The following is a 14,495-nucleotide window of genomic DNA, read 5'->3' as shown; positions in this document are numbered from 1 at the left end:
CCACTTTTGAAGCTCCTATTCTGACATATTCTGATCACTTATAAGGAGCAATGGTCAGTAGGATCATTATACAAGCCCATGCAGTGATGGACCTGCAATCTTGAGATCCTGCTGGCATTCAGCATCATGTACCTTCTGAGGAATGTACATGGATCCCACAAGCCAAGGCCTAGACCAATTAAAGGGTACCTCTGCACAGACAAGTACACCCAGACTTCCATTGCAAGCAATTCCCAGTGAATGATCAGATTCACGTTGTAGCTCCATTTGTACCTGAGCTAACAGTCTTTCAGCTGCTTGTTAATCATGAACCATAGGCAAAAATAATGACCATTTCACACATTCTCGAAGAGCGCGAACATCAATTTGTTCCTAAGAAAGGAAAAGCCTGATCGCAGGCTTCTTACCACCTGAAGAGTTGGTATTCTCGGTAGCAAGAGATGCTTCAGGCTTTTGACAGGAATCTTTACACCTTTGTAATAGTGATCACTAAAGCAGATCGAGAAGGTTGGCCAATATGGTATCCAGACTGATGCTCATGGCAGGCAGGAGTGCACCTTTGTTAGGAGGGGCTAGTTAGGGATCAGGTCATTTCAGTGAGCAGTGGCTTTACTCACCTCACTATAACTCCCAAGTCCCCTTATGGCATAAGCATCAACTCACTGTGTACTTGATTTTGCAATAGTACACTTGTGCCCTTGACCCAATTAGAGATAAAAGGTGGTTCTAACCCTTGTATAAACCTACCTTTGCTGGCTTTTGTGTATTTCCATTACTCCTTGAGGTGGGTGAAAAGGAAGAAAAGGAAAAGACTTGCGTTTATATAGCGCCTTTCACAACCTCAGGACTTCTCTAAGTGCTTTACAGCCAATAAAGTACTTTTTGAAGTGTATTCACTGTTGTAATGTAGGGAAACACAGCAGCTAATGTGCACATAGCAAGATCCCACAAACAGCAATGAAATACATGGCCAGATGTCAGTTGAGGGATAAATATTGGCCAGGAAACTGGGAAAATTGCCTCCCTCTCTTCTTCGAATTGTGCCATGGGATCTTTTACATCCACCTGAGAGGGCAGATGGGATGTTGGTTTTAAGTTTCATCCGAAAGACGGCACCTCAGATAGTGCAGCACTTCCTCAGAACTGCACAGAAATGTCATTCTTGACTTTGTGCTCAAACCCTAGACTATGGCTTGAACCCACACCTTTATGACTCAGAGGGGAGAGTGCTACCACTGAGCCAAGGCTGACACTTGCAGGATGAGTGGGAAGAACGAAAAGAAGGTTGGAGAATAGGGACTTACACTTACAGAATGGTCACTTGGGTGAAGTACAAAGGGGTTATCTGAGCCTTTGGCACTGTACCAGCAAGAGACAGTGCCTTCAGGAGAGGGAGGAGGAGAGAAAGGGGACCATACTACGATGGTCAGTGCTCCTCTGAACTTTTCTCTTTCTTGTTCCTCCTGACTCCAGATACCCAGTTCTACAAGCTTGTTTCCTCCTTCCTACATCTTCATTCTGTTGAATGCAAGACACAATGCACCATCTCCTGCTCTATCTTCTCCTTTCCCAGGATCTCAAACTGGATCTATTTACCTCCGTCAGTCTTCCCTTCCTCTTAATCTACAGGCTTTTAAAAACCAGGCTTAGTGTCACCTCATCATTACTTATTGATTTACCTCATCATTTCTTATACTCTCTTCAACCTTAGTAGTGTCCTGCATTATGGTTTGGACCTTTCAATTTGTCTTTTCAATCAAAAAGAGTTATGTGAACCACAGCTGCACACGTATTCAATACCACCTAGGTGTTCCAAATGGAAATTCCATACATAAGAGACAGCTCACCTGTTTACTTTAATATGTTCTGCTTTTAGTTTTTATTATTCCACAATTACTTCCCCCTCCAGGAAAGCAGGTTTTTAGACCTCTGCCAATGTGCTCTTTAACCAGCAGCTAAAGCTGCTTAATGCTTTCTCTTCTACAGGTCGGCTCAGCCTAGGGGGAAATGAACTCTCCATGTAATGAAATATCAATGCAAACCCACAACCAATCCCTCAGTTACACAGCTTGTTGATACATCAACGAGCTGTACTGTTGGAACATCTCTTCCACATACTTCTAAAAGAATCCTATTCACCAGCCTCTGAAGCGCATTCTCCAAGGTAAGTTGGTGGTTTCCTGGCATTATGCTTACGACTACTGCCAAAAACCATCTTGCCTAAAGCAGCTTTTAGGAATTTTTACATGAATACTGTACATATCTACTGGCCCGCCATTAGATAAGAGATGCAATGTGGAGTCCACTTCTGCCCAGCAAACTGGTTCATTAAGGCCTTTTGGCTGCACAGCACACTCCACTGGCTTTTCAAACGTCCATGCAGATGAGTCCTTACTACGGCCTGTCCAACGCCAACTTGGTATAGTGCTCTGAACAGACCCTGAGGATGGCCTCACAGTTTTGTTGAGACTAGTCAGTCATTAGCACTAGCCCAGAGGAACTTTTAATGACTATAAATAATGACAGGTTTTAACCAACGGAAAAGATTTAGAATAGTTTTTGCACAATTGCACACACTTAAAGGAATACAACCCACTGATCCCATTTACCATCCTGGTGATCCTCCTGGCTTACGACATACTGCATCATAATCCACCTTTGCAGCAGCTCGAGTGCTCCGGAGAGGCTTGAAATACCATTTTAAAAGGCCCACTCCTTCTCTTAAAAGTTCCCCTTCCATTTGCAGTTACTGTAACAGAACCCTACTTAGTGGCTGTGCGGTTAACAGGATGTCACTGCAGCTTGTTTATGACTTCAGCAGCAGAAGCAAGCAGTCACACAGAACCAGTCCCATGGTTCATCTTACATCTGATCATAGAGGCCATCAGCCACTCCAAGTTGGCAGTCATGTTTATCTCGAGAGCTTCCCCCTTGACGAAGGTAACTGGTCATTGGTTTGAAGTTTTCCAAGAATGTCAAACAACAACAACTTGCATTTATATATCGCCTTTAATATAGTAAAACATCTCAAGCTGCTTACAATATAACTGGAGAGCAATGTGTGTCAAATTACTCACAACTACATAAATTGATTACTATGGCCCTCTGAATCACTTGCCAATGCCATTAAACTGGTGAATCTTGGAAAGAAAGCAGAGAGCACCACTGCCAGAGGGCACCACTGCCACAGAGCATCATCACTGGAGCTCCAGGACTGACATATTCCAATCATCCTTAAGCAGCTACTAGTGTGAGGCCATCCAGAGATTTATTTATGGTCTGAGGATCCTCTAATACTCAGCACCATGCAGCTTCTGACGAATGTGCAATGGATCTCACCAGCCAAGGCCTTTGCCCAGGAAAAGTTAGCCGAGCGCACCCCAGTTTTCATTGCAAATATTTTCGCTGGTCGATGATCAGAGCTATGCCCCAAGCCCTGTTTGTATGTCGGTCCAATGGCCCTTCACCTACTTAGTAAACATGGAACCTTAGAGAATGGTCACTGACCATTCCACAGGTTACTTGTTGGGCAATGACATGGATCCGTTCCTGGGAAAGGAAAAGTTTGATCCCGGGCTCCTTATCGCCCAAAGAGTTGGTATTCCAGGGGGCAAAAGAGAGACCAGATCTTGGAGAGAAATCCTTAATCTTCCTTGATGGAATTATCTCTGAGGGAGGTTGAGCTTGTTGATCGATACAGTGCGTACATCTATCCATCACCCCTGCTCATGACTAATGGACTTAAAATATAACAAACAAACTAGTTTCCATCACTTCTCCAATCGAATCTTTGAGATACTGGTCCTAAATAACAAAAATGAATGATGGGAGCTCACGCAGAGGGAAGGGGGAAAAAAACAAATGAGCAAGACCTCCAACTCTTGATCGCTACCCAGTAATCCTGCTGGAAAGGGTGCGCGCATGTGTCTATATATATTGGGTGGGAACAGAATCGGCTCAGCTGTGATGTCCCCACAGTCTAATAGCTTGCTGATACTCATTGACTAGGTTCACATATGAAGAAAGAGAGCTGCCGGCACCTGTGGAACCATAACCCAGTATAAGCCACCGTCTTCAGGTGAGGAGAGGAATAAAAATTATATAATCCCCATACTAAATGAGTACTTTGCATCTGTCTTTGCCAGAGTCTCAGTAAAGGAAGATATAGTTGAGATACTGGATGGGCTATAAATTGATAAAGAATAGGTACTTGAAAGGCTAGCTGTACTTAAAGTAGATAAGTCACCCGGTCGGATGGGATACATGAGGAAAAACTTTTTTTACACAGCGAGTGGTTAGGACCTGGAATGCACTGCCCGAGGGGGTGATGGAGGCAGATTCAATCATGGCCTTCAAAAGGGAACTGGATAAGTACTTGAAAGGAAAAAATTTGCAGGGCTACGGGGAAAGGACAGGGGAGTGGGACTAGCTGGATTGCTCTTGCATCGAGCCAGTGCGGACTCAATGGGCCGAATGGCCTCCTTCCGTGCTGTAACCTTTCTATGATTCTATGATTTATAGCATTTTTAAAATGGAAGTGAAGGTCTTCTACCTTACCAAAAAAAAATGATTGAATTTTGCTTCCTGGAGATCTTCTATTCAGATCTTCTCTAGTTCCAGCAGGTGCAAATTGGTGTGTGTAGGAGCAGTACCACTGAAGGTGCTTTTACATCAATGCTTGTTTAATTCCAATTGCAGGAGAGTGATCCCAGTGTGCCAAGTTTCTGCCTTTTTATGTTAAATCTGGCTTCCTTATCCCACTTTCTCATGCATCCAAGATTCTGCCTCTGGCTTAAGGTGCCAGATGTAGCTGTGTAAACGTGGGGAGCCGGCACTGCTCTCTCGCAATCCAAATTAAACAAGTAACAACGTAAAAAGCACTTTGAGAAACTTGAAAATCAGACTTGGGGCTGGTCTGGATGTTAATTTGGAGGCACCCGAGCCAAAAACAGTCAATACTGGTAAGGTAGTGCTGTGTACACAACTGGTACCAAATTCTACTACTGGATCACTACTGGTCCTACTGGATCAGCAGCCAGGTTTCTATGAACATAAGAAATAGGAGCAGGAATAGGCCATCCAGCCCCTCGAGCCTGCTCCGCCATTCAATCAGATCATGGCTGATCTTCCATCTCAACGCCATTTTCCTGCACCATCCCCATATCCCTTGATGCCTTTAATATCTAGAAGTCTATCGATCTCTGTTTTGAATGTACTCAATGACTGAGCCTCCACAGCCCTCTGGGGTAGAGAATTCCAAAGATTCACCACCCTCTGAGTGGAGAAATTTCTCCTCATCTCAGTCCTAAATATTCTGAGACTGTGACCCCTGGTTCTAGACTCCCCAGCCAGGGGAAACATCCTCCTTGCTTCTACCCTGTCGAGCCCTGTAAGAATTTTGTATGTTTCAATGAAATCACCTCTCATTCTTCTAAACTCTAGAGAATACAGGCCTAGTCTACTCAATCTCTCCTCATATGACAATCCCGCCATCCCAGGAATCAGTCTGGTGAACCTTCATTGCACTCCCTCTATGACAAGTATATCCTTTCTTAGGTAAGGAGACCAGAATTGTACACAATACTCCAGGTACAGTCTCACCAACGCCCTATATAATTGCAGTAAGACATATTTACTCCTGTACTCAAATCCTCTTGTAATAAAGGCCAACATACCATTTGCCTTCCTAATTGCTTGCTTCACCTGCATGTTAGCTTTCAGTGACTCATGTACAAGGACACCCAGGTCCTTTTGAACATCAACATTTCCCAATCTCTCACCATTTAAAAAATACTCCGCATTTCTGTTTTTCCTACCAAAATGGATAACTTCACATTTTTCCACATTATATTCCATCTGCCATGTCCTTGCCCACTCACTTAGCCTGTCTGTACCCCCTTGAAGCCTCTTTGCATCCTCCTCACAACTCACATTCCCACTTAGTTTTGTGTCATCAGCAAATTGGAAATATTACATTTGGTCCCCTCATCCAAATCATTGATATAGATTGTGAATAGCTGGGGCCCAAGCACCGATCCCTGCGGTACCCCACTAGTCACAATCTGCCAACCTGAAAAAGACCCGTTTATTCCTACTCTCTGTTTTCTGTCTGTTAAACTGGCATGGATTGAGAATTGGTTATTACCCCCAATTCCATGTGCTCTAACTTTGTTTACCAACCTCCTGTGTGGCACCTTATCGAAAGCCTTCTGAAAATCCAAATATACCACATCCACTGGTTCCCCCTTATCTATTCTACTAGATACATCCACAAAGAACTCCAATAGGTTTGTCAAACATGATTTCCCTTTCATAAATCCATGTTGACTCTGCCAAATCCTATTATTATTTTCTGAATGGCCTGTTATCACATCCTTTATAATAAATTCTAGCATTTTCCCTACTAGTGATATCAGGCTAACAGGTCTGTAGTTCCCTGTTTTCTCTCTCCCTCCTTTTTTAAATAGTGGGGTTACATTTGCTACTCTCCAATCTGCAGGAACCATTCCAGAATCTATAGAAATTTGGAAGATGACAACCAATGCATCCACTATCTCGAAATAGCCACCTCTTTCAAAACCCTGGGATGCAGATCATCAGGTCCTTGGGATTTATTGACTTTCAGTCCCATTAATTTCTCTAGTACTTTTTTTTTACTAATACTAATTTCTTTCAGTTCCTCATTCTCGCCAGACCCTTGGTTCTCGAGTATTTCTGTGAGGTTTTTTGTGTCTTCTTCCGTGAAGACAAACACAAAGGCCCTGATATTACCAGGGAGGCGGGTTGGCAGCGGGGGGTCAACTGGGCGCGTGGGTAACCCGCCCAGTGAAATCGGTGGGTTCCCCACACGATCGCGAGTAAATTGAAGCCACTTACCTTGGCTTCCGGGTTTCAACCTACGCAGCGGGCGGTCTGCGCACCCGCATCACAGGCTGTCAGCTGGAGGAGCCCTATTTAAAGGGGCACTCCTCCAATGCTGCTCCTGCAGCAAACACCCAAAATTACAGCATGGAGCAGCCCAGGGGAAAGGCTGCTCCAGGTTTAATGATGCCTCACTCCAGGTCTTACTGGATGGGGTGAGGAGGAGGAGGACAGGAGGAAGTGGCCTGCCTCTGCCACCAAGAAGGCCTGGCTCGAGGTGGCAGAGGAGGTCAGCAGCACCAGCAACATATCCTGCACACTTACTCATTCTCCTACACTCCGTCTTCCACATCACCGCCCCCACCCCACAACTCCTTCTGCACTGCCAACACTACTCTATCACATCACTCCTCACACCCACTCAAACCTCATCCTCAACTTACCTGCACTTACTCACCTCGCCAGTACTCATCCCACCACCACCACTCAATCCACTCCTCATACAATCTCATGGCTCTATCTCTTTCACAGTCACCCTCACCAACCTGCCACTATCTCTGCTGCAGCCACAGGGGATGATTCACGTATGAGTAGCAGGAAGCGTAAGGCAAAGGTTTCCTGAGCATAAAGGGGATGCACAAGGGTGTTTGACGGTTTGTCATGTTTTTTATTTATATTTGATTTTGGTTCAACAGGGAGTGTTTCCCACAGCACAGAAAAGTGGGCCTGTTGGAACCGGGCTCCAGACTCGCTCCGGGATTCCCCGATTTTACGAGCCCCTCCCGCCCCCAACGCACCCACTTGGCCATCCTAAAATTGACCCCAAAGTATTTGTTTAATTTCTCTGCCATTTCCTTATTCCCCATTATAAATTCTCCCGTCTCTGTCTGTAAGGGACCCACCTTTGCCTTCGCCAGTCTTTTCCTTTTTACATACCTACAGAAGCTTTTACAGTCTGTTTTTATGTTTCTCGCTAGTTTACTCTCATATTCTATTTTCCCTTTCTTTATCAATTTCTTGGTCCTCCTTTGCTGAATTCTAAAATGCTCCCAATCCTCAGGTTTACTACTTTTTCTGGCAACTTTATGTGCCTTTTCCTTTGATTTAATACTATCTTTCATTTCTCTTGTTAGCCACGGTTGGACCACTTTTCCTGTTGGGTTTTTGTGCCTTAAAGGAATATATATTTGTTGCAAATTATGTATTAATTCTTTAAATGCTAGCCATTGCCTGTCTACCGTCATACCTTTTAATGCAGTTCCCCAATCAACCACAGCCAACTTGCACCTCATACCTTCGTAGTTTCCTTTCTTTAGATTTAACACCCTAGTTTCGGATTGAACTACATCACTTTCAAACTTAATAAAGAATTCTATCATATTATGGTCACTCTTCCCTAAGGGCTCTTTTACAACAAGATTATTAATTAACCCTTTCTCATTGCATAATACTAGATCTAAAATAGCCTGTTCCCTAGTTGGTTCCTCAACATACTGATCTAGAAAACCGTCTCGTATACATTCCAGGAATTCATCCTCCACAGTATTAGTGCTAATTTGGATTGCCCAATCTAAAGCATCGATATACATGATGGTCTACAAAATCCAACTCCAAAATTCAAGAAACACATCATACTAGCAGCTCCCTGGTGAGAACAGAGACCTGAAATGTCACCTTTCCATTGGGTGAGGAGTGGAAATTGGTAGTAAAACCATGCTTTTCAAATCATACAAATGGGGAGAGTTATTTATACTGAAAGTGCTCTCCCTATGCTTGGCTTGTTTCAGAAAACTATCCTGTAAAACACAGTAGAGCACAAAAATACAAGAAAACTTTATATAAAACTATTATACACTTACACTGGAGAAAAGGCTCATATTTAGCATATACAACAATGGAGAAAAACTTAACAGAATTAACAAGCTGCTCCCAACAGTAATTTAGTGACCGAGAAATGAATTGGGTGCAAACCTGTACATGGGGCAAACCTGACCCAAATAAGAAGAAATAAGAAAAACAAACACAGGTAATTTCAATTTTTTTCTGTTTTTGTTCATAATCAGTGGCTTGGATTTGTCACAAAATTTGTGGCTTGTGTCAATAAATAGTCCAATATAGGATTTCTATTTATTGCAGAGAGGGTAGTGAGAATATGGTGTTTTGTTATTAGTTTTGCAATTTTTTCCTAGGATAATGGCATGGCACTCTTGCCTGGCCTAACCTGGCAAGCAACATCAAACATTCTTAACTAGACATTGGCTGCAGATTGCTCTTCTTGGTCCCTTCACTTCAGATCTAGCATTCATAGGTAAAGTTTACAGTAGTAATGATCACACGGAACCTCTTAAGAAAAAACCATACCTGAATCCAGGGATGGCTTTTGCAAAGCCGATGACTTTCTGTATGCTGTAACTGACTAGGTCAGCAAGATGAGGCAGCATGGTGAAATCTGAAAACTCCTTGGAACTTTCACTGTCATCCTGATTCATCCCCAAGATGTTGGAGAAATGTGACTTTGTTAACTCAGACATATCTGTGCAGATCAGAAGGTAAAATACAATGTGATCATTATCCTTGCTAATCCATTGCAACAGCCCTGATGTCTGTTTGAAATACAGTTAACAGCCCACTTACAAAAAGGGTTGAGTGCTTTCACCATATTTACATGATTGCAAAACATGTCAAACCATGGCACGTTATTAGGACATTAAGTAACCTCACAGAAACAGAGAAAATATTGTGCTCGCCTTTACCTTTCAACTACTCTGCAGAACTATTACAAAAACAAAATTAATGCCAATAGATGGTGGTTTAAAAAAAATCACTCTGTGGCTGGCGTAACTAATGTGGCTTGGTGTCACTCGGTGGCATATTTTCGATAAATCGATTTTCATTTGGAGACCGAGTGCTGCAGTGGATTAGCATATTAAGCTTCAAGTCTGGGGTTGAAAATCCAGCCCAAACCAATGAGATGAATGTCTCCTCTCTGCTGTCTGTGTTTGGGGCAGTCTCAACCTATTCCTGAGTAAATGAGGCTCACATCACAAAACAGCAGAGAATTCAACCCAAGTGGACAATCCCACTCAGAGGACAGTGATAGCTGGTGTGGAAAATGGAACTATGCAACTAGTGCTGTGATTGAGGCTCAGACACGTTGTTGGGGCACAGTAGAAGGTTCTTTACTTGACCTCTAATCCATCCAATATCTGACCTGGCAGCACTTGATGCCAGCACTATAACTAAAACAGTAATAAAATAGTGTTCCACTCCTTGGAATTGACAGTCCCATCCAGATACATAAAAATTCAGCCAAAAAAAGATAAATTTGGCTCCTTTGTCAAAATGACAGTCCAGCTCAACAATGGTGTGTCTGACAGAAGTTACACCACATGTGCATAAGATAAAATTATTGCAATTTTTGATGCTCATGTTCATCACATATTGTATCATAATCTGACAATCGCATCTACCATGTGAACCTCTGCAAACAGGACCAAACCACAAGAAAACAAAGTCAACGCTAAATCAGACACTAAAAATAAACATATTCTTGTGATATAAAATGCATGATTGATAGCAATTAATGATGAAAGTTCTGCTACAAGAGTGTACAAGAGCTAAATTTGGTATCCACACTTGTGTAAAACAAACTAGAATCTCAGTTCCCCTGATATCTCAGTGGGCAAATGCACATGATGCATTCAGCCATATAGGCAAAATCCCAGGTTCAATACCTGGTCTGTGCTGTTAGCTTGTGACGGAATTTGGGGACAAGGGGTATCTACTTTTAATAATCATTTAAAATAACCTTTTACAACAAACTTTTAACATTTTTAAATAATCATTTGAAAATACTTTGCAGGAAGCAAAATGTTGAAAACACCAGTCAGCTAAATCATGGATGATTGATTTCATCAAGGGGATATACCTTTGACAAGTAGTTGATAAACCCTACACAATGGGACACAAATAAGCACATGATGAAGACAGCAGCTATGGTCAAGAGGGTCTACTTTAGATCATTCCTTGCCAACACCACACAATAGGACACAGATAAGCAAAAAGCTGAAAACAACAGCTGGCTCAAGGGCACCTACCTTCAACCAATACTTGAACTAACTCTTTACAATGAACATAGGCTGAAGAAAAACAGCGGTCAGCTAAAATGTAACTAGTTTTGATTAATATTAATAAGTAAGAATTGAAACCAAGTTAATCAACAAGAGCCTTGTCAACAAGAATGCTCACAGCCAAGATGAAGTAATCGGAAAAAATGGTATAAATTCTGAGAGCTCAGCTCAAGTGTTTTAGATTCCCTTAGAAGGGCTGAAGCATCTCTCGACTATCAGAGTAAGGTGACTCTATAGTCTTATACTACTCGGGGATTTAAGGTAAAAGCTACCTCGATATTTGATGGATATCCTGTCTAAATACTTTTAAGAATTATAATTTTTACCTTTTTAAGAAACTGTTAATGTTGCGATTGACCGGTCTCACCAGCTGTAGCTTGCAAATGATTTCATCAGTAAACCTCTGTATAGTTTTTAGATTGTCACGCATAGTCTTCTGAATCACTAACTCGTGAACCCCATCTCTGTACACTCTTTTGGTGAAGAGGTACATTACTGAGGAGACCCCCCCGGACCCTCACAATATCCGGGACATTACAATCTGGCTGGAACTTGCTAAAAACACTATATGGAGGACGGTAATATTTTCGGGTGATCCATTTCCCTTGGGGAGAGATAGACCAAACCTTCAGACCCATTCAGTGTCTTTAGGATTTGGCTACCTTGACCTTAGGTTGAGAGTGAACACCTGAGAAGTACACCTGATCGAGGATAGTCCCAAAGGGGCTAGGATTGTAAAATCACCACAAGCTGATCTTAGCCAGTGTGGTGATGATAGGATTGCTATGCTTCACTTCAGTATCCCCAGAGTAAGGAAGCTAACTAGGGCTCCCACTTCTGATTACTGCCCAGTGACCCCTGCTGGAAATACACATATGGACTTCAGGTGAGGACAAGATCATGAAAATTACAGCACAGGAGGTGGCTATTCATTCTACTGCACGTGCGTTTTTCAATTGAAGTGACCTACTCAAATCCCAGTTCTCTGCCCTTTCCCCCTATCCTTTTACATTCTTCCTCTTCAAATACTTTGTTTTTAAATTATGTTATATAGTCTTTGCCTCAATAGTTACTTGTGGTAAAGAATTCATATTCTAATAGCCCTCTGGGTGAAAATATGTCTCCTAACATTGTCAGCTGTGATATTTATCAAGGTAGAATAACCCAACAATGCTCGCGGTCTAGGCTTGCACTTGAACGCCATTTGGGCTATTGCCATTACTGGAACGCTGCATCTTCAGAAAAGGTGGGGCCGGGGAAAAGATCAAGGCGGGGGTGGGGGGACGACGATGACGACAGGAGTTGGAGTGAAATTGTATCATTTCCCACCAAGTAGGTGCTATTTAAATTAGTACATAGATAGCTTTAGGATCTATTTAAATAGGCTTACAAATTAAGGAAATAGAAAATATTAATCCCAACACAGAAACAAGCAAAGCGGCAACAATATAGAGTTGTGGCAGGGAACATCAGTGGTAATTACAGGATTTGGAAGAGGAGGACATAATCCATGCCATATAAAATTTGACAGCAGATATGGGGAAGGTGCCAAGCTTCAGATGAGATGTTAAACTAAGCTCTGTCCTGGTGGTTCAGGTGGATGTCAAAGATCCCATGGTACTATTTGAAGAGCAAAGTGTTTCACCGGTATCATGGTTAACATTCCTCTTTCAACCAACACACAAAACGACAGATTAACTGGCTATTTGTCTCACTGTTGTTTGTGGGAACTTGCTGTGTGTGAGCCTGCCACATGTGCCCACATTACAATCATTGCACTTCAAGTTCATTCATTGCATATAAAAGGCTTGAGACAGTTCAGAGATGGGATAAAGCGTTATGTAAATCTAAGGCCAGGACTTTTCTCGGAGGTGCACCCACTCTGCCGCCGTAACTTCGCCGCTTGTACGGCAGAAATCCCATTTACAGGTCTCCAGTATTCAGGACAACTTGGTGACTGCCTTCCTGCTGAAGCATAGGTGGAATGGGCAGGTCCTTTATGACATATCCAAGTAGTTGTGCCTGGGTTCGATTACATTCCTGGGCCGCCTGCAGGTGGGTGCCAGGGACCTTAAGTGCAAGTACGCCAGCCTTTTCTCTCTCCACAGGAACGCCTCATCTTTCTCTAAATCCAGGACAACCATCGATAGGCCCAATGGAATGTCCATGCTAAGCAATGTTCTTGCAGCTGCATGGGCCACCTGGTGGCAGTACAAATATTACTGTGGGAGGTATGCACCAAAGGAGTGCTGAATTGCAGAAAAAACAGCAGCAAGCAGCAGAAACAAATAAATGCACAAAGTTTTGTTTGACAAATCAAAAACAGCAAGTTTCAACAATCAGGCCACTAGCTTTAAGTGGAAGAGCTCTGCATCAATTGACTTGGAGGCCTTCCAGTTTTATACAGATGCTCAGTGAACAAGGAGCTGCACTGTAGAAGACCACATGGAATTCATCATGGTGCCCATTATAACTTACATAATTTTTTATAGGGCTTGTAGCACAGCCTCAAAAGCTCTAAAAACTACTTCTATGGAGTTGAACATCAAGTGCGCTTGAGCCTACAGGCCTAATTCTGCAGGCCTCGTGCACTACTGGCGAGGGGCTGCTCCCCAAGCGCGACAACAGACCATCATCTTTCAGATTTTACTGACTTTTCCCCTCCTTCTTGGGCTCCTCTTTGGGGTTTCAATCACATTGATTCATTTTGGTTTAAAATGAAATCTATTCGGAAGCACGTTACTCAAATGTGTGGAGTTGTGTTTACTTATTTGTTTGTTTAGAAATTGCAATCTGGTCTCTTGCCCAACAATGTTGATAGTTCTGCATGCACCACTCACTGGGTAAAGGTGCAGTCAGCGAACCTATCCTTCAAGCCTTTGAATGGCATTCTCAAGGCAGCATCTAGGTGGAATGAGAGTGACAGGGGCCAGATTCCTGACCCTCAGATTTCACTCTCCCACTCTGCAGGGAAGCAACTAGCCTCCGTTGGTTTTCCCTGCTCCACCCGGATAGCTGAGATCAGAAACTCACTGAATGGGAAACCTTGGTTTATTTTCTGGGTTCACTAACAAATCCAAAGCCTACTGCAAATATAACATACCTATGGATGGGTTGCAACATTCTGAGGAGGATGCGTTGAAGGAAGCAAAAGAATCTGTGGAGCAGAGATCCTGTGATGCATCAATAGAAGAGGATTGTCCGGATTCTTCCATTTCAGACGTATCCCGTACCGGTGGCTGTAACAGAGGAAAAAGAAAATGTTGTATCTAAGGTCAGTCATCCATGGTATATGGGCAAGGGAAAGAGAGGGTGAGGGGCTGTTATGTAATTTTTTCATTTGACTGCCGTTTCAAGAACAATTAAAGACGAACAAACTTGCATTTATATAGCGTCTTTCATGTCCTCATAACTCCCCAAATCGCTTCACAATCAGCAAAGTACTTTTGAAGTGTAGTCACTTTTGTTTTGTAAGCAGTTAGTTTGTGCACGGTAAGATCCCAC

At 42.8% G+C, this 14,495-nt stretch overlaps 2 protein-coding genes across 3 annotated transcripts in view; both read right to left on the bottom strand.

Moving 5' to 3' along the window:
* Positions 1-14,495, bottom strand: part of LOC137307305 (vitamin D3 receptor B-like) — a 274,444-nt gene that overhangs the window by 18,044 nt on the left and 241,905 nt on the right. For both annotated transcript variants that reach the window (XM_067976766.1, XM_067976767.1), the window contains 2 exons: positions 14,095-14,230; positions 9,223-9,394 (listed from right to left, as the gene is read on the bottom strand). In XM_067976766.1, the coding sequence (XP_067832867.1) occupies positions 9,223-9,394; positions 14,095-14,230 (308 nt within the window). The remainder of the gene's footprint in view (positions 1-9,222; positions 9,395-14,094; positions 14,231-14,495) is intronic.
* LOC137307306 (myosin light polypeptide 6-like) overlaps positions 1-14,495 on the bottom strand; it is a 448,832-nt gene that overhangs the window by 238,246 nt on the left and 196,091 nt on the right. The window lies entirely within an intron of this gene.

This window comes from Heptranchias perlo, chromosome X (genome assembly GCF_035084215.1).
Source record: "Heptranchias perlo isolate sHepPer1 chromosome X, sHepPer1.hap1, whole genome shotgun sequence".
Taxonomy (NCBI): Eukaryota; Metazoa; Chordata; class Chondrichthyes; order Hexanchiformes; family Hexanchidae; genus Heptranchias; species Heptranchias perlo.
Note: the sequence above shows the minus strand (reverse complement) of the source record. Positions and strands in the feature narration are given on the sequence as shown.